Raw genomic sequence first — 20,992 nt, forward strand, 5'->3', positions numbered from 1 at the left:
TCAATAGAAGGGATAGTTGAAGAGAGAGAGAGAGAGAGAGAGAGAGAGAGAGAGAGAGAGAGAGAGAGAGAGAGAGAGAGAGAGAGAGAGAGAGAGAGAGAGAGAATGCGGAACAACGAAAAGAGAGGACAGATCGAGAAACAGACGAGAAGCGCTGTTCGTTATCGTTTCAACTAGCGAAAGATACCGTTGCCCCGAGCGACCAGCGGAATGCGCGCAGCCACGGACGGAGGTACGATCGATCGGCGGCCATTTGTAGGAGTCGCGCATCCCGTCGATCGCCGGGAGCAGACATTTACGATCTAGGGTCGCGCGCGTCTTACAGCTATGTCATCCGTGTGGTTTCGGCGATCTACGCGCCGTTGAGCAAAGCCGAAAGTACAAAAATCTTCGAAAATTGCGGCCGATCGATCGCGAGAGACGAGTGAGTCTCTCGGTCTCGTTCGGTTTGTTGCGATCGGACCCGATCGGTCGTTTCTGATCCACCGATACGCGGCACAAGATCGAACGATCGATCGCCGAGTGGTTTCGATCGTGTTACCGCGGTTCCCGATTTCCGGGACGCGTCGTGACGCGGCCAACTTTCTACTCGTTAACAAAAATAAGTATCGCGCGAACTATGGCACCGATTCACGACACGATCCCTTGTCACTCGGAGAGTGTGTGTTCCTATACACATTACACATGCACACACGCACACACACGCACGCATGTTTCGCTTCGTTTCGTTCTAGCGGCTACCGTAGCGAACACGCAGTGCCCTGGAAACCCGTTTCTCCTGGGCAAAATTATGTTTTTCAAGTTTTACATTTTCGATGAAATTGTTGCATAAACATTGACTAAGAACCCAGCTTCGAAATACAAAATGTTAGCAATTTTCGAGAATTACTAGATGGCGGGTATTTAATGCAAAATAAAAGTTTTGAGATGAGAATATACTACGATACATATACCTGTTCTCATTTAACAACTTCAAAACGGTATAACGATGATAACGATTAACAAAATGGTATGACGATGTTCTTGAAATTCAATGAATGTTCTCGCAGTTTTGTGTTTCTTCTAAAGACATAACTTTAAATCTTGAGATAACGTTAAAATAAGTATGGCCAGAAAAAGAACAGGTTTCCACAGGCCATTGTGCAGCGGTTCGTTGGTTTGAGCGGTGCTAACGCGACAAGCTCGCATAAACGCAAAGCGCACCAAGCCCGAAAACACCTCGCGCGAAAACCGGCTACGCTGCGAGCACAACGCCGAACGAATCATCGTTCGAATCGTCGGCTATGCGGCTCGAGCAGAGTACCGATGTCGATGGCGACGTTAACGTTATTGTAACATCGAGGTTTCGCTTGAACGGTGGACGAGAAGCATCGCGCGTCGCCGAAGGGAGCTGCCTAGGAATCCGTGGCGACGCGGCGCGACGCGACGCACGTCGTTGCTCTCTCGTCGCCCTGTCTCTTTCGGTAACGACCTTACATGCTAATACTTTGGAAAATCGTTTCTCTTTTGGTATCCTCGAGATCACTTTTTCTGTATACACGATTTTAGGTATCGTTTTTCTTCGCTAAATTACAAACTATTATATTTTTATTCAACCTAACTTCGTAAACACTACCTTTGGACGTTTGACATTTGCTTTTTGTTCGCGGGTGCTCTCGTTGTTGTTTTGGCCCCCGCTACTCTACACTCTCGCTCGTTGTAAGCTCGGATCGCGCGGACAGCGTTTCCTTTCCCCCTTTTCCCTTTTCCTTTTCCTTTTCCCTTTCTCCCCTTTCACGCGTAGTGCTCGCAATCCCCACGCTCGGACAGCGTGGGCGTGGACGGACACTAGGAGGTATTCGCATACTCGTAGGCCTTTTCGTAGTCCCGCCGGCGAATCACCGCGAAGTGAGTCATTTGGAAGGTGTTGGTCTTTTTACAACCACGCTCCAACGTGCCCGTCATACTGTAACCCATGTTGAAGTCGCTCGAAGAGACGTTCGACGTCAGGTACAACTGCCGACAGAAAAAACAAAACCAGGCTCGATCAGACCCCGAACTAACCATTCAACTTACCGGCTCGACATTGTATTCAGGATTTATTAATCGAAGCGCTTGAGACAAGACGGTCGAATATCCGGACGAGATCGAGTATCCCGATCGCGTCGTTTTACCAAAACCGCGTCCACGATATAACGCGACTATGCACGCAGAAGGGAGTAGACGTTGGGGTACGCATTCGTGCCGTTCTACGTGTGCTGCTGACGGTCGCGCTTTAGCGTCATAAATTTCTATGTCGTCCATACACACGTTACACCTTCGCCGCACAATAGAAGCCACTTTAGGATTTGGGTCATTCGGAAAAGCCCAGGTTTCGCTGGCTTCTCTTCTCTTCGCCTCGCCTCGCCTCGCCTTGCCTTGCCAAGCTTCGCGTTTCTTCTCCCCTCGTCCTCTTCGTCCCTACGTTCTCCAGAGTCTACACCGTCTACGCGGTGCTATCTCGGAAAGAAAGTCCATCCGTTTCTCCGCGTCGATATCAGACAAGATTTAATGGTCTTGCGACGTCGTCGGTTCCCTATTATACCCTTGTCTATCTGTCTGCCGAATTTCATTGAGCTGCGAACGTCTTGACGCGGGCAATTTGACAACAATTGAACGGAGGCTCGAGCATTAACATCTTCACGTGCAATTGGAAGATGGATTTCTCTGTGACAGCACCACGCGAGAATTGAGCCGTTCGGATGAGAAAATGTTGCAAGTCGAAACAGTTAATTATTGGATAATGAACAACTAACAAGGGTTATTACCTTATTACCCAAGTGTAACACGACTCGAACCCGAAATGTCGAGTACCGGCCCACACAACTATTACGGTAAACTGCCGTATAACGCGATCAAAACACTGTTTAAAAAGATTGTACATTTACCGATACAAAAGATACACACTATGTATACGTATACAGAGTACGTTTTAAAGAATTTTCTGATCGCGTTATACGAGAGCCGATTGTACTTAAATATTTTGACTTGCACCAGTTTCGCGCTAAACGGCACACTTGGTACGTACGCGGACGGGAAGCATGAGAAACGCAAAAGGCCTGATAGAAGATGATGGTGTACCTTGAAATCGGGATCGGTAGACATTCGCTTGAAGGAACCGATAATGTAAAGCGTGCCTGTCCCAGAGTCCACCATTTTCGCCTCGGTGCTATACCTGGAACACACAGGACACAGGATCGCTCGATTCAGTGAACATAGACGCGCACACGCATACTCCCTATCGCCGCCGCGCCGGGACATTCCCGATGATCGAGTATTATAATTACGCGTCGAAATCGCGACCGTCGCGTCGGCTTCGCGTCGAACAGGAATATACCTGTACATATGTACAAACAAGTATACGGAATAGGCGAGTTTCAGGGGCAGGTATTTTCGCGATACGGTCGAAAATGTTCCAGCTGTCGGCGACATCCGCGACAGGTCGCTTCCGACGAACGAACGCGCGTTCGCTCGGACCTCGTAAGCGTTTTATCGTCTCGTAAATCGGGTAATGCGATTAGCGTTGCCGGGGCGCGACACGATTCAAGTCCCACTAGCCGTGAGAGCGGCTAGCTTGTTCCGCTTTTATTTTTTTCCAGACCGATATTTCACGCCCTTTCTGTCTGGATGGAAGCGTTAGTTCCTCCGAGGAGGCCTGCTCTTGAACAGGAAGAGCGGAGTTGCACGCGCCGGTAATTATCGCGAGACCGGAACAAACAGCGCAGCGTCTGGGTTCAGATTCGGCTCGGAACCGTTCAGATAATAACGAAAGTAAAAAACAGTTGCGATGTCTGAAACAGATATCTCTGATTTCGATGATTTTTCGATATCTAAAAAAACCTCGACATTTCAAATAACTTTTTGCTTCGTGCGTAGCGCCGCGCCGCGCCGGTCTTCGGTTCCCGAAATATTCGGAAAGCGTGGGTGGAGAAGATGCGCGTAGGATATGGGCGAGCACTGTGAGAGAATAAGAGACTATAAATTAGACCGTGGAAGAGCGTGAGAGATCGTGAGAGGGCAGAGCAGCACAGTTCAGAGGAGAGGAGAGGAGAAGAGTGGCGAGGAGAGGAAACGAGAGGGGGAGAAGCTTCCCTGGTGGCTCGAGGGGCTTATTCCGGCGAGCGGTTCAGTCGGCGACGATCATTAAAAGTTTAAACGCCCTTGATTCAAGTGCGGCGGATCCAACACTCGGTTTAAAATCCACTATGGCTGGTGCTTTGACTTTTCCTCCGGTCCTCGATTCGCTTCACAAAGGAAACTGCCTGGCGGAGCACCCTTCCGATGCTCGATCAGGGCTGGTTCAAGACGCTGGTTACGTACGATCATCGATCCCTCGATGTTGAAAGAGCTGAGACACGCCGGACACGGTCATGATTCGCGCATGGTCACCTACGAACGTGTAACACGTTCGCTAACATCGTTCTCTTCGTTGCCTTCGTTGCCTTCACCAAATCGCTTTGATTTCGTGGGATTTTTCCGAGATAATTGTTCGGCAGTCAATGTGTTAACTGTTCGAGAGTTTCGTTCTTCCGCAGAAATGAATTGAATTCAAGGAAATTCGTTTAATCTGTTTCCTCGAACGATATGTATACATACATATTATTGTATTATATAATATAATAGTATAGTATGTACGTGTAAATAGTAAATATGTACATCAGCTGCAGAAATTCTAGCGTAGAAAAATATTTTTACAGTTTTTTATCTCGACTATTCGTTATTCGATTAGATATGATGATGTGATAAATGCAACATTATCTATGCACGATTCTGAATCGCAATCTAATCAAGGCTGATTTTAAGGGTTGAACGCGACGACGATATTCGACTGTCCCGACTGTTTCAATGTAGGAGAGAGGACCTAGAATCGGTAGATGAAAAAATAATGGGAAACGAAAGGAAATTGACTCTCTCTCTCTCTCTCTCTCTCTCTCTCTCTCTCTCTCTCTGGATTGTTTCGCTGTGGGAGAGAGGATCGGTGGATCGAAAAGTAATGGGAAACGAATAGAAATGGTCGTTCGAAACGCGTCGAGCGTGACGCGAGAACTCGCGCGAATAACCTGAGCTAATCCGTAGCTGCGAAAGGAAAACAAGAGGACAGTGAAGTTTCGGACGCGCGTTGTCCCTGTAATTCTCGACTGACGACTATACGTACGGCGCGGCGCGGCGTGGCGTACGGTACGGCAGTTATAGCGGCTGCAACGAGGAATAGACAATTCCGGCCACGTATACCACGGCAAAAGCTCGAATTTCGGCCGCGCCGAGAATACGATTACACAGTGGGAGGACAGTGCAACGTAACGCCTCTTTTCTTGGACAAAAACAAGTCGAAAAGATGAAATAACAGTTTTTTCTTTGGCGCCCCGCGTTTTCGGAAATCGGAAAAAATCAGTTTCAAGATCCGGATTCGCGCGCGGCATAGCGTTCGGAGTACATAAGTAGAGTCGGTGGGTGATGGTCGGACACAGCGGCCGATTCCTATGTTCCTATTCAAATGCCAAATACATCTGTGGTAGAAAGTGTGTAGAAACTAGAAACTAGAAAGGTCTTGGAAATTCCAACTCTTATCGCCTTCTTCTTTTATTCGGTAATTGATATCTGTAGATATGAACAAGAGAGAATAAAAGTTGCTCCATGTTACTTCGATGTGAACATAGAACATTGAATAGGTTGAAAGTTTCGTGTGGAAAATTCAGTGGAATAGGGGATCTACGCTAACGCCTCTAAACATCGTTACTCGACACGTTGTTCGAAGCTGTTTTTCGTGGCTGTTCCAGCGAAGGGAAATCTAGGTAATAAAAGTTCCGAAGCCGCGGAGACTGGCCAACTCGACACGGACTCGCGATGTACGACTTGCGACTTACCACTTACCACCACTTACCTCCTGGTCCCAGCGACTTCGACGACCTTGCACCGACTCCGACTCCACCAGAACAACGACAACGTCCAGTAGGAACTGCTAGCGCTTCTCGCCCAGCCCTCCTCCGGGAAGAGGAGCACCTGCGACAAACGATCAATCGCATTTATGTATACTCACATTTCTATCTGTTCAAATCTTTCAAATTCAATTATTTCAAAATCCTACAATACCGATATTCTGAAATTCTTCCAATTTTTTCTGTTTTATTCTACAATATACATACATATATCTGACCCAGCCAATGTCTGCATAAGTAGTAAGAGATCCGTGATCTAATAATATCGGTGGTTTCAACTCCCTCGGTATAGTATAGTATGTATACTGTATACTGTATACTGTATACCGTATACGTATCACAATGTCGAGAAAGAGGCTGGACAATAACGAAGCGAAAACCCTCTACATATATACATATACGTATTGTGATGGTAGGAACAGAACAACAGTATATGTATAATCATAATCATTGACACACGCTTGTTCGCAACATCAATTTGAATTTCGTTCAGCCAGCAACCGTATGAAAGATCGCGCGCGCGCTTTACCGACGGCTCGAGAGAGACGAGAATGCTTGATGACCGAACGATAACGACGCGCGACGCCTATGTTTCGTTTCCCAGCATCAGCCGGGAGCAGCACGGTACATTGAAAATCGTTTCTCGGGGTGACTGAACAAAGCGCGACAGGACGCGACACACGAGTCGGCAGCAGTCGTTTCGACGAGAGGCGACGCGACGCGCGACGTTGGCGCAAGGTCCATACGTCGTCCATACGTCGTCCATCGTCGCGTGCGGCGCGGCGGTTATCGAGCGCGACTACGATGCTCCACGATGGATAGCAGCTCCTCGTTAACACCCTCTCCCTTCCGCTTCGTATCGCTCGACGACAACGCGCTCCGGATTCCGTCTGTCGCGCTCCAAAGATTAATCGCCGCTTTCCGCGTTCAGGATCCTTGTCTTAACTCGCGGTACAGAAGCTGGAAGACTGTGTAAACTATACGAAGGATTTTTCATTTTCAGAGAAGTATTCGTAATTCTGCGAATTTCTCGATTAATTGCAAGCTACTGGAATCAAAAAAACGCAAAAAATCAAAAGCTGCAAAAAAACGACGCCCCGTTTTTCGCGAGCATCGTCCGAGAGAGAAAGAGAGAGAGAGAGAGAGAGAGAGCACGAAAGCCGAAACAGCGAAAGTAGAGAGAATTTAGTCGTAACGCGAACAGGATCGCGTTGTACCTCCAAATTGTGTTTCCTGCGAATTTTCCGAGAGCATGCGCCCTCGGCCTCGACTCCGTATTCGTCCTTCCGTTGTTACGCGGCTACAAACAGGGAAAACTTTCATCGAATTCGCGAGCCGTTCGAGAGGTCGGCCATTCAGCCCCCGGAACAATCCTTCATCTCCCCTTTTTCCCAGAGAATATCGATCAAGGAATTTTGCACGGAGAGACTCCTGCGAGCAGGCCTCGGCCTTGTTTCGATCGCGATCCTTATCAGCGTTTGCTGAACCCTTTTGTGTTCTTCGCGACTCACGCAAAATTTTGAAATCAACTTTTTTCCGACTTTTCTGGCCAGTCAGGGCCATTTACCTGATTGTGCGACGCGTGCCTGGACCAGCTCTAGACATCGCGATCCGAAAAAATGTTTGGTCAAACTACCCGGTGGTCTCGACGAAATTTTCATTCCTTTGGGATCTGGCATCATGTTCGAGAGTACCGGGACCGTCGCAGCAGCCATGGCTTTCGATCGAGAAGGTCGCGCAGGGTCGTACATTCGTGTAAGGTCGTGTTCCTTCGAACAAAGTGCACCGGATATTTTCTGGGTTAGTTGAGGAGGCAGCCGCCGCGCCGCGCCGTTACGGCCGATAAATACGTGCGCGTGTACGGCGGCCGTCTGCCCAAGTTGTATGCAGCGAAATACAGGCGCGCCTAAGTACACGGGGGGGGGGGGCTTGCCTAGATTAAATCCGGCTTTCTACGAAATCGCGGAGCGCGCGCAACGATCCGTGCGACGACGCGTCGTAGATTGTCGTGGATCTCGAGCGACGCCGACGACGGTCAGCAATACTTTACACCTGCCACACTGCAGACCTAATTAGACGCGACGGGCTTAATCTTGCGCGCGTAATGGGATCGCGGAACAAAACGGGTCGCCTGCGATCTCTCCTCTCTCGGACGTTCACGCGGACGAGGGACCAAGACTCGATCGATACTCCGGCGCAAGCACCGGGCCGTCGTCGTTTTCATTTTCCGAAGATCGTTTTTGGGTTCACCGTATTTCTTCAGCTTCGACTTCGTTATCGGATCGATCGATGTGCTCTCGGTCCCCCTGGTGTCAAGTAACGACTACGGATTTATACGGAGTGGAGCACGAGTCGGAACCACCACGTTCTAATAAATAATAATTTTAGTGCAAAATGTTTCATTGTCAGATCATAGTACGGAACACGGTACATTGTAACGATTTGCGTGGTAGATTTTTCGAAAATTCCAAGCTTATCTTTAATTTTGTAAAACGGAAGTCGCGTTGTGTCTCTCTCTCGTCGTACTCCGTGGACCAGAATATTTCCTATTTCGCCGGCCAATCGCGATTGCACCGACTACGGTTGTAGGAATTTCGGTTTTCCCTATTCGAGGAGTACGTTGCATCGTCGCGTGTCGTCAAGCTTAAAACTACGGACCGTATTCGATGGGTTTAACCGAGAAACGCTTCAGAGTTCCCCCGAATCCAAACGGGATAGACGAATCCTTTACCTCTTCTTCTTTTCTTTTCTTTTGTTACCCTCTTGGATTTAATAAACTCCGCGGTCGGCTCCTCGGACTCGAACGATTCTTGCCTCGAGCGAGAGTCAATCCCCTCTGGAACAGCTCTTCCGAGGAGGACTGCATCCGCGGAGTGCTCGCGCCGCGGTCCAATTTCGACGGATCGCTTTGAGGCACGTTGCCGCGCAACTATCTCCGAACCGAAACGGTTTCTTTCCAACCGATTTTCTCCCAAGTTCCGATCTACTCTCTCTCTCGAGTGGCACCGGTCCAAGATGACTGTGAACTCGGGCGGTCTACACCCGTGGATCCATCGATCGTCACTTGATTGGACAACTTTCGATCAAGGACGCTTTCTTTCGTTTTCAACGTTTCTCAGCAGTATTCCTAGCCGTATGGCGTATGTGGGGTCGATATCCCACTGTTGCTTGGAACGTCCTTTGTCAAGTTTGATTCGAGGGCAGCAGTGCCCAGAAATTATCCTAGAGGGTGTCAATGCATTGGATGATTACAGAAGTTCGTGACCCATTTTCGGAGACCCCAAGGAAAGTGGAAAGAAATATCGTAAAAATATGACTACGCAGTGATCGCGGGGAACAAAGAAATGTTCGCAGCCGTTTTCGGCGCTCTGGCAGGGTTTATCGCAGCACGGGCAACATAAACGTGACCTAACGGGGCGCAATTATGCGGTGCTTCGTCGATCCGTTACTGTGGAGATCGAGACGAGAGCAAACGGCTTGAACGTAACTCGATCACGCGTGTAATCATCGGCTGGGATCCTCTCTCTCTCTCCTCTTCTCTCCTCTCCTCTCCTCTCCTCTCCTCTCCTCTCCGTTCCGCTATACGCGAGATTCGCGAGATCCACGGGATCCACCACGAGTGGTTAAACGGAAGCGGGTTACGGTTGACGAGTGACAGAAGGGGAAGGAGAGGGCGCAGATCCCTCGGATAACGCGAAAAACGCATACGGAGACCAGAAATACCCGCGTACGGGTTGGAGCGCGCCGCCGGTCTAGAGACTTGAACAAAGGTGGGTCGTTAGAAACAAGTGGCGCCGATTAAAAACGCCGACGCCACTCGCTCGGATGCATCGACAAACACGCGACGACCGACGCGACGCGATGCGACGCGACGTGACGCCAACGCCGACGCAACGTCGACGTAGACGTAGACTCTAGACTCTAGACTACGCGCGACGGGACGCGTTTTTCCCCATCGTTCCGCTTTCGACGATCGACGATCATTCAGTCCCCCTTGGTCCCCCTGTAGGTACAAAATATCGCTCGCAGCTCGGAAATAGGCACAGCCGCCTGTGGATTCGGCCCAAACAGAGACGCTGATATCGGTACGGATATCAATAAATATTGATAATACCGCTGAAATATCCACGAGCTCGCTCGCGTCTTTCGTTCGTGGTCAACGCGGTACGCGCGTCTTCATCGGATATGAAGAATGCCGCTTTCATTGTCACACGCATCGAGCACCGAGCGTTAAAGACAGCGAACACCCCGAACCTTGAAATTCAGAAAATTATCAAACTGCATTACGATTTTTTTTCCTGCCGAAATTCACTTTAACGAGATGAAATCGCAAGTTTCGAAACAAGTTTTCAGACAAAAGTTGTTCTTCTGTAACGAGATCGATCATCTGGTAAAACATTTATCAATTGTTCATATCTATAATTAGAAAATAAATCGGATACAGAATTTGGACAGCAAAGAAAAATCGCATAATACATAGCTAGTATATGTATACGCGCTACTATCCCCAAACTTTCATAATTTTTCAAAGTTCCTTGCGGGATCATTCGTTGGAAGTTTGTGGAGGAAATTAGGAGAAGTTGGGGGACACAGGAGGGCTTTCCACGTTTCGGTATGTCTGTGTCATCTTCAGATCTTCGAATGACACCGCGAAAAAACTCGTACGGTGAGAGGAGATCGCTGATCGAGAAGGGAACCGGAGGGCGTAGTTGGCGGTTCCGGTCCGTCGGGTCAGCGGAATCCCGAGGAAAAATTCGTCATTTCCGCAGCTGCGGCGGTAACGTCCTGCGACCTACATCAACGAGAGCGCGAGGATACATTATTACTATCATCGGAAAGCAAAGCTCCGATGGTGCGACGGCCGCAGGGTGTTTCAGGGTCGGTTGCCATGGCAATGCGCTGGGACAGCCACGGGGTGCAGCCTGGAATATCCACCCTCTTGCCTCTTTTCCGCGATTCTCCCGGTTACCCCTACCTCGGCGTCACTCCCTCTTTCTCTCTCTCTCTCTCTTTCTCTCTCTCTCTCTCTCTCTCTCTCCCACTCCTTCTCCTGGCCGATCCCACGTCTCTCTCGTTCCAATTGACGCTCCATTCCTACCTCTGCCGTCTCTCGTTCGAATCCTACCTTGCTCCTGCTCCTTCCTTGACACGTCTCTGTCGGGTTCGCGAGCGAAACGACTCTGATTCTGACTCCGATTTCTCCCTCTTCTCCCTCTTCTCCCTCTCCTCTCTCTTCTGTCTTTCTCTCGTCCAACCTCGATCCTTTCTCTCTCGAAAGAGCTCTCGTTTCCGGCGCCTCTCCGTTACCTCCGACTAATCGCGCCATTCGGCCGCGTTTTATTTATTCGCAGCTACGAAAGATTCCGTTCGCTCGCTCTCGCGCGTATTGTCGCGCTGCCCCGCGCCACGCCGCGCCGTAACGATCAATCATGGGCCAACGACATGCATTCCGGATGAGGAAAAACGAGTCCGGCGCGACGCGGCGTCCGTACGATGAGCGATTATCGAGAGAAAGATTGCTCGATCGCTACGGAGATCACAGTCCCCGGGAATTCCACTCGATTTCAGGTAAAACCGGACGCGTTTCCGGTACCGAGACCGGTTTTTAGGTCGGAAGCCCTTCTACGCAAGGTCTCATCGCCGCCGCCGCTTATTATCGGACATGTCCGGTGAGATTCTTCAGGAGCAATCTCGAGTTTCGAACGCGTGTAAACGTGTCACGCTGAATCGCGGGACACCGATCGATTATCGACGCGGAGAGATTTCCGACGGGTAATAGGGTCGAGGTCGCGGTGCAAGTCTCTGCATCCCAAGGATACGACTTTTCCGTTGAGATTCTTGATTATATTTGTGGATCGTCTAGATCGCGATCGATTAAGTAAGGCGTAAGGCGTAAGGGTGTAACGAGGTTGAAAGTTCGGTTCGGAACAAATTGCGAAAGATTCGTTTCGAAAGCTGGCGGTGGACTACGGATCTTTACATCAAAATTGTCTGCATTAATTGCAAAACAGTGGCCATTTTGGCTCAGTCTCTGATTAGGTCAGCAATTGACAGATACAATTGTATATGTAGATATTCTTTTAACCTTTCCACCACTATTTAACCTATCGATTTCCGACATAAATGCATCGGATCCGCAGTCTAGCGATTAGGATTGATCGAATGCGAGAACGGGTGGTCAGGCCGAGTACGGTCCTCCCGTGCGTTGCGTCGTAGCAAACCGCCGCCGCCGCCGAAATCCTCGGGGGTTGTTGGCGTTATGTCAACGATGACTATCGAGGAATTGCCTGGGAGTCTGTCGCTGTCGCGCAAATATTCGTCGGATAGAGAAACTGCGAAGCCGAATCCTGTTCTGCAGTAGATATTCCATCGCATCGGTCGGAAACCGTTTTCCAGGACGAAGCGAACCAACTTCTCGGCCGAACTCGATACCTCGTCGTGTCCTCGTTTTTCGGCCGAGGTCTCGTCAACGCGCTTAGGATGTTGGCTTGGAACGAAGGAATGCGAGAAGACCCGGAGAGCCGTTCCAAGTTCACGGCTCGAGAAGTTCCAAGTTTCCGGAAGCCCCCGGGGAAATAAATCGATTCGCTATCCGAATAGCCATTATGCGGACGTGGCTCGGAGGCAGAGCGAGGAGAGGACGAGAAGCCGGTGGATTGGGACGTTCGAGACGAAAATCGGGAGAAAGACAAGGGAGAGGGTTGCCAGCCCGCGGTGGAAGAGAAAGAAAGAGACGAAGATAGAGATAGGGAGAGATAGATAGATAGATAGATAGATAGATAGATAGAGAGAGAGAGAGAGAGAGAGAGAGAGAGAGAGAGAGAGAGAGAGAGAGAGAGAGAGAGAAAGAGGAAGAAAGTCGATGGGTGGCTTTATCCTGGGCAACTGGGCTAACGGTTCGTAGTTTCGAAACTCGCATCGACCGGAGTTTTCTTTCAATAACCGAGTTATTATTCATCCGGCCATTCACTGGCCTTCCACGCGAACAGGCCCCTTCTCTTCCTCGGATCTCCTGGCCTCGGTTTGCGACTTTGCTACAGAGGATCGAAACTTTTCCTTTGTAGAGCAACGATAGGCGCGCAGGCTGCCTCCCGCGGACCGGCCGAGTTTATCCGCGAGAACTATCCGGAGGTTTTTACTCCGGAGCGATTCCCGATCGGCCGTAAAATATTGCGCGTATTGCGCGGATCTTGTAAAAATACGCTCACGTTGCCGATCCCGTATTACTTCCGCCTACTTCCGATCTACAATTCGTTTCTCCTTGCAAAACCGCTGGCTCGTGAACTCGGTTCCTCCGTTCCCGATCCGTCCGAGGGTGTTTTAGAATTCGCCGGATTTTCGCGTTGCATTTTCACGTTTGGAAAAGAGCGAACGAGAGAAGGAAGGAGACGAAAGATATAGAGGAACGGCCGTCGCGTCGGGTCGTCGTCGTCGTCGTCTGTTGTGCTCCCCGAGGCGTTGGTAGTTTCGATAAAAAGCAGCATTGTTTAGCTCCTTGAATGGTCTAGGAAGCTCGACCCCTCCGACTTTCAGTGTCGTAGACGGCTCTTTAACGTCGCGATGCGTCGCGTCGACCCGCGTCGGCGCGATTAAAGATATCAGCCTCTGAAAGGGTTTCGCTTCTTTCGCGGTGGCTTTCTCTTTCTTCGCGAAATCGTGCCGACCACCACGCCGAAAGGAAAACGTCTCGCGGGATTCGGGGAAGAAAAGACCAAGGGGAAAATTCTGCTTCTGCCGAGGCTGCGACGCGCCGCGCGCCGCGCGCCGAAGGCCGACGATCGCGGGAGCTTTCTTCTCCCTACCCAAAGTTAAACGCGTCGCTCCTTCCGAAAACCATTCGAAAAAAACGAGTAAGTGAAACAAAAAACCGGGGGACCAAGAATAGAAAAGAAATAAGAAAAAATAGACTTGCAGAGAAACAACGCGTGGGGTTAGCCCATCGAAAACGTTATAGCGAATAGCGGCATTCCCAGATCCAAGGCCTCCGCGGAGATTTCGGACAATTTTGTGAGAAACGCGCAAGATCCGCAATCTATCGATAATATAACCTGACTCTACCCTGCGATTCCGTTGTATGTATCTCGAATCGGTCCCTCGGGAGCGAATAGAGGATATGCGCTTACCTTGTTCGGGTAACCGTCGTATCGGAGCAGTTTCTTGCAGCATTTCCCGCGGTTCTCGTAGTAGAACATCTGGACCATTTCTGCGTGGTCCGTCGCGGCGCTGACGGTGAACGGAGCTGCACCGTCGTTGCCCAAACACCTCGATGTCGAGGCCGATTGTTGCTGGACCGGTGATTCCGGGCGGCCGAGTGGCACGCACGGACACCACCCCGAGACCATCACAACGATCGACACGGATCCAGGAAGATCCACGTCCGTGCACCCTGTTCGGGCGCCTACCACGATCGCTTCTTCCTCGTCGCCGGAACAGGCCTTCTCATCGTTCGCTCTTCTCAAGCGTCGAGCTCGTGTCTTTCTTATCGTTCTTATCGCTTCGCGCTTTCCCAGGTTTCCTCTGCTCCGCGTCTGCTTGCTCGTAGAAACTCGCGAAATTTCGCACCGGTTCGCCCTCGGCAGATACTTTGGCACCGAGTTGATTGATCGAGCCGCACGATGATCGGCTCCCGATGGCTCCGACGACGCGACGGTACGTCGTTCTTGTCGTTGTCGTTCTCGTTCTCGTTCTCGTTCTCGTTGTGGTTCTCGTCGCCTTTGCGACGTCTCTCCGTAATTATCGACGAGGAATTGCGCCGACGAGATCTGGAAAAAGTCAACGGTGCGAGGCGTGTTAGGATCATTCGCAAATCTCGATTACGATCGAAGCGACCGACCGACCGGTTCGATTAAGTAGTGTCACCTGCCCAATCGAGCAACAGCTGCCCACTCAACGAACATTATTATCTAGCTGTTGAAATTTATACTCTATTGCAAGTTTACTATTATATCACCTATTCAGCGCTATACATCTATTTAATCTATTTCAGGACTTTGACGAAGCGAACCCATTCGATCCGTTTATCTTGTGAGTTCATTATTCTTTGCTAACAACACCTTATCGAGGACATGGATTACGATGAAGGTTTGCCTCGATCAAGTACTCGACGGTGTTTCTTGCAAGTTCATTTTGCACAAAGATCCGCAGTCCAACGATTATCTTGACATAGTTAACTTCAAGCTAAACTTCGGTCAATTTTCATTCGCTGCTAAAAAGCTTAAACACCGAGATTCACTCCAAGTAACTTTCAATATCTAAAGCAACTTAAGCGCCAGTAGACAACGAGTTATTTCCAGCGATAGTCTTTACCGACTTTACGAGTACTATATCACCTACGACACCCCGCGAACTTTCTATTCCTCGATGTTTTCGCGAAGCCTGGATCGTTTCCGGCATCGAGGGTGCAATGAAATTAAACGATACGAGAAGAATCAAGGAAGAAACGACATCGGTCAAAGAACTGCACAACAAACAGTTTGGTCCGCGAGATAACGAGATCGCGGGAACGAGAGAGAGAGAGGGAGAGAGAGGGAGAGAGAGAGAGAGAGAAAGATGATCTTTTATTACTATTGCTCGTAGTTTCAACACTATCAATTTTTTAGATACAAACATAGCGATGTGAAAATTGTTTTAACCGTTCGTCTGCAAACTTATTTTGATCGATGAAATTAACATTGGAGAGAGAGAGAGAGAGAGAGAGAGAGAGAGAGAGAGAGAGAGAGAGAGCAATTCAAGAAATTTCGCTCTGGGTATAAACGACCCCAGGTTGCAGTTGGAGGGTTATATGTATAATAGTATGGCAGTTTTTAGTGGCGCCTTGGATTGTCAATGGTTAATCGAACGGCAAGGGCGAGGGCGAGAACGAGACCGAAAAGACGACTTTGCATTTCGCGAATTGGAAATCGATTTCCATATTCGATCGATGGAGTTCCATCGACGCGGCGCGAGCGAACGCGCGCTTTCGAAACAAAAAGCGGCGCGGTGCGACGCGACGGTGTTATTCGACGACAACTCGAACGGTTAGACGCGGAAAACTGCCGAGGGGATTTTTCAGGGCTATTGAAAACCGCCTCCCGTCGTCGTCGACGGGGAACGATCTCGTTCGACGATGCGTCGAAGGGACGTACAGGGAACACGATGGATGCGGCTAATGGAAACCGCAGGTTCGACGAACTCTCGGAAAATCAGACGGATGTCCTTGTTTCTAATCGACCTGTATGCACCGGACTCTGCCAGAAACGGCAAACTGCTATCGAGCTGTGCGGTTTTATTCGACGATGGACCGGAGAGCATCCTGCATCCGGTGCAACGCGGGGTTCGCGGATAGATGAGACCCGTAGGCCCGGCCTACCCCTTAAAACGGATATTCTGGTTTCTCTTTAAATACATACAGTGAACCACAGTAACCACAGTTCGAACACTCTTAAAAGGACGATAACATTTTCAATATCAGAGCATACGACTTGAATTTTTTGAGAAGCTAGAACGATTAATTTACTACACACACGCACACGCACACGCACACACGTACACACGTACACACATATGTATATGACGGGAGAAAGAAATTTTGAAAAAATTGCAAAGAACATTTGAATCAGAAAAATGCTATAAACAAGTTGGTGAAAATCCCATAAAGAAATAATGAAAAGTAAACAAATTTTGTAATTGAATTAGTAGAGGATCACACTGATATACTCGACACCAAAAACAGTACAATTTATGTAGTAGCTAAATCAAACACAAAAGAAAATTATAGCGTGACACCGCGTGAGACGTGTAGAATTTTGTAAAAATTCCTGAAAATAGTGAAATTTTGCAGCGTTTACATGAGACTGCCCCTTTAAATTTTGCCGGTGCGGCGCGGCGCAGCGCGGCGACCTGGCTCGGATTACCGACGTAAATGCGCGCCAACCACCCGCAATGTCCATCGTTCGACATTCTTGACCCCATCCTCTACACTCTACACTCTACAGTTTCCAATCTCCGGCCTGCAGAACAACGAAATCGAGATCCAGATCTCGAAATCGAGATCTCGTGGGACCGGGTGTATATATGTATGTATGTAGTACTATTCTATCTTTCGTTTTACGTTCGTAAAGCCTGGGATGGAAGATGAACGAATTATTTTTTCAAATAGTAATTCTACCTTGAAAATATCATATCCTATCCAAAGAGAATTTGTCGTCCACTTACCACTTTCGCAATCATAGTTTGTCCCGATAGCAGTCTCCATAATCATAACTTTTTATTAGATGCAGCGTACATCACCTTGTAAAATATGGGAAGAAATATAATATTATCTAATAAATGTCATACACCTTCTGGAGTACCGTGCATCGCGTAACACAGCGTGACAGCGGATTTCATGCATTTGTAATTTCTAATATGAATGAATAAGCGAAATAGAAAATTCTAGAGACATTCCAGGAATTTAGAAATACCGCGTCGTTATTTCAGACCTATCAAAATGATTAAGAAAGCTCGCCTGCAACTTTGATATTTTTCGTATCAAGTTCCATGGAAATAGGCTAGAAAATTGTGCCACTCTAAAACAGTAAGAGATCCATCAACCGCGATTCTCCATACGCAAATCAACTATTCATTTCCCTGAAGAGAAACACAGACAGCGAGGTTTCATTCACGCGAAATAAATTACGGTTTTCGCAAGCTTCTTCGCAGTCTGTCCTAAGATCGGTGCTCTACTGTACACTCCTGTTACGAAACATCGAACGAGCACACGGCTCCGTAAATTCGTTCCCGAACTCAATAACTGAACCGTCGCACGTTGAGACGCCAAGTTCTACAAACTCGAGTCCCAAAGTGCCGGGAACTCGCAAAAACTCTCCGCACACATGGATGCACCCAAGGAAATAACTTCCGCGTTGGTCAACACTTTGGGGACACGGAACCGTCCGCGGAACTGTTTCGATCGATCAATCACGATTTCGAAACGGCATCCAGACGCTGCGAGACGTATTTGCGTGACGAGTATGCGAGGCAGCGTAAACTACCACATATGCTATGCTATATGCTCTTTTCTAGTCGACAAGTTCAACATGTTCCTGGTTTATTATAAAATACGCCATCAAATGAATAATTTGCCTAAAGATCCGCAATCTAATCGTGGTACTTTATGCTAACGGCGGTGTTCCTGCACGGGCACCTCTGATCTATCGAGAACCCAGCACAGCACAGTCATCAATTTAACCGTAGCTTTAAAGCTACGGGCCAACTTCGGGAAGCTACCTCGCGGAGTTGCCTCGCAATGTCAAACCGTCCTTATCTCGCGACCCGAGCTGTCAACGGGTCCCACGTTGTTAGAGCAGCGCGCGAGGAACTTTCTCGATCGATCGAAGCGCGAAGTCTGGAAATCGATATGTGTCCGTGGATCGGCGAGAAGCCGATGACGTCACTGTTCGCGAAAACGTTGAATCGCGGCGAGGATTGGCGCGCGTGATCCAGCGGACCTTGTACTCGCGTGGCATACGGTGGCACCATTTTTCTTTACGCTCTGGTACGATCTGTGTATCTCGCGACGAATTAAGGTCACTCGGACTTCCCTCTCGGCGTCAACGATGCATCGAAGAGACGGATTAATCGCGCGAACGGAGAATCACGACTGGAGCCATCCAGCCCAAGGGCGACACTACGCCCGCCGCTGCACGGAACAATGTCCCCGTTAATTAAACCGATTACGGAGCAGCATCTGCCGTCACGATTCGCTACAGGAGAGAGAGAGAGAGAGAGAGAGAGAGAGAGAGAGAGAGAGAGAGAGAGAGAGAGAGAGAGAGAGAGCGAGATAATTTGCACAGATCACTCTACGCACCTCCTCGTTTCTGTCCGGGGCGGAAGGATCTGTCCTGTCTGTTTTCTCGGGATGTTGCACTTGCTGACAGTGAGAAGAAAGGACGTACCTTGATCGGTTCCCGACGACCACGCAGCTTCTAAATCCGTGAGCGGAAGCTGACGTCTGATCCTTTGGATGACGCGCCGCCAGTTAAACGAAACCAGCACGATATGATAACCAGGATCAGCGAGAGCGAACTCGAAATTCGGAAGATCACGCGGAAACTCGATGCGAACGCGACAGGACAACGAAGCGAAGCGGAGAGAAGAGAAGAAAAGAGAAGAGAAAGGTAGGTGAAAAGCTGGAAGAGAAGCAGAGGGAGGATGATAGGAGAAGAGCAAAGAGTAAAGAAGCGAGAAAGGCAAGGCACGCGCGATCGCGCGACTCCAAGCGAAAAAATGTCGCGCTCGAGACGGCGAGCGAACGCGAACTGAGGCGCACGACTCGTCGGCTCGTCGGCTCGTCGACTCGTCGCGCTCGACGTCGCGTCGACGTCGAACGACGCTACCCTCGTTTCGACGGCGCAGGACAGACTGAGAGCTCGACGTCGACCCGTCGACCGCCGAACCTGGTGCCCCGACCCCCCGATCCAACACCCCCGAGCCACCAACTCTCAGCCCCCAGCTTCGAGCTTCGAGCTCCGAGCGCTCAACCCCCCGCCCACTCTCCGAGCTTTCCCTTCCCATTTCTCCTCCTTCCTCCCCATCTCTCTCTCTCTCCCTCTCTTCGCCACGCCGCGCCGCGCCGCTCCACCAGCGAGTAGCACGCGCGCTTTCCTTCCGCTCTGCGCTCTGGCATTCTATCTCGCCGACATGACACGTTCCTCCGTCTCGCGCTCCGTTCGAGAGACCCTCTTGAATTAGCAGCGACCGCTCGATTTCTCTCGATTCGAGCTCGCCCGCGCTCACGCTTCTTTCTACTGCTCCCGCGACCCCCTCTTCCTACTCCGGCCCGCACCCTTTACTCTCGGTGAGGCAGCGCGGTCTCCCCCAGCGGGACGCGGATCGGTTTGAAATGCACTCCCGGATGAGGTGCAGCAGGAAATAAGGAATTTGTAAACGCGGTAATTTGCTGCCAAAGATGCTGCATCCCAGGCAACGAGTCGGCAAACGTAATGCGTACACCTGGTGGCTACTCGAGTGCGTTAGGGTTACGTTTCTCAGATAGCTAACAAAGGAGATTGCTGCTTTGTTTATCTGCCTTGATTCGTCTCGTTGGATCGAGTGCAGGAGGAATTTGCTCCAACGAACCCAACGACACGTCCGGTACAACGGTACAACGGTACAACGATCACAACAAAACAGTATACGATACAGCCTTAGCTACGCTTTAATTGCAAGGATCGATTCGAGTATAGCAGAAAACAATATAGTTGTCAGAAATATTATGAAAACATTCCTGGGAGAGTAGTTGACGAAAAATTGCAAGTGTAATTCTCTTCGTTCTCGCTGATAGCTACGCAAGAAGAAGCGAATACCGACGTACATGTAAGTGGAAATAAAATTGATATTACCCGCGTGGAATCGCATATTAAGCCAGTGTGCGACGCTCTCGAACGTGGGGACACGGAAGAACGCTTTTGCGAGACGGTAAGCCGCAAAACACGAGAGGATGGTTCCGTTCGCGGTCGCAGGAGCGCACGCGTCCCGCACGATACTAAATCTCTCCACGTTTCGCGAACTGCGAGAGTCTAGTCGAAAGTGTGCCACGCGAATTTGTCGTACCCGAAGATTCAGCTTCCTTCGGTCTTTCTTTTAGGTTGTTCCTTCGACCTGCAACGCTTCGCAAGCCAATCAAATACATACTATACAGACATACGATTCATTACGAGGTCCATTTCAATGGAGCGAGCAATGTAGGCGATTCTCTTCGAATAGAAAGCCGAAGGTGGCGCGGCGCGGTAGCTCTTTCTGTGTTCCCGATTCGCTAAATTTTTCTTGCGGGGGACATGAAAATACGCGACGCGACGCGACGGGACGGGACGCAAAATCTCGAACCGGAGACAGGAAAACGAGTGGCCCTCCTCTCTCGTCTCGATTCCTTCCGTTCTCCGTTCTTCCTCTTGTTCCCGGTTCCCTCTTTCCCCGTTCGCTTTTGCAGAGAAAGGATTCCGCCTCCGTAGCCGGCAATGAGAAGTCTTTTGTTCGATATCTATCCGTCGCTCGTTCGTTCCTTCTCCAGGCCCGTCTGT

General features: G+C 49.6%; 1 protein-coding gene across 6 annotated transcripts; it reads right to left on the bottom strand.

Annotated features, from left to right (window-relative positions):
* Positions 1-22: 22 nt before the first annotated feature.
* Positions 23-19,502, bottom strand: LOC143211740 (uncharacterized). Of its 6 annotated transcripts, none has more exons than XM_076429682.1 (6): positions 18,869-19,328; positions 17,148-17,222; positions 14,078-14,716; positions 5,900-6,018; positions 3,100-3,193; positions 23-1,995 (listed from the first exon to the last, which is right to left on the bottom strand). In XM_076429682.1, exons 2-6 carry the CDS (start codon positions 17,160-17,162, stop codon positions 1,828-1,830), a joined length of 1,035 nt encoding a protein of 344 aa, XP_076285797.1. In that variant the 5' UTR covers positions 17,163-17,222; positions 18,869-19,328; the 3' UTR covers positions 23-1,827. The 6 variants fall into 6 exon arrangements, 5 of the variants coding, with proteins under 5 accessions (XP_076285797.1, XP_076285788.1, XP_076285823.1 ...); XM_076429673.1 differs by having other exon boundaries at positions 18,781-19,328; XR_013009526.1 differs by lacking the exon at positions 18,869-19,328 and adding an exon at positions 17,611-18,718 and having other exon boundaries at positions 1,948-1,995; positions 5,890-6,018.
* Positions 19,503-20,992: the final 1,490 nt, after the last annotated feature.

Source organism: Lasioglossum baleicum, chromosome 1 (assembly GCF_051020765.1).
Source record: "Lasioglossum baleicum chromosome 1, iyLasBale1, whole genome shotgun sequence".
Lineage (NCBI taxonomy): Eukaryota > Metazoa > Arthropoda > Insecta > Hymenoptera > Halictidae > Lasioglossum > Lasioglossum baleicum.

Excerpts from the sequence above, each read along its gene's own strand:
- LOC143211740 (XM_076429682.1), bottom strand. Across the intron at positions 6,019-14,077 it reads ACGACGGTTACCCGAACAAG|GTGCTCCTCTTCCCGGAGGA; the intron begins GTAAGCGCATAT and ends CGTTTGTCGCAG. Across the intron at positions 3,194-5,899 it reads GAAGTCGCTGGGACCAGGAG|GTATAGCACCGAGGCGAAAA; the intron begins GTAAGTGGTGGT and ends TGTGTGTTCCAG.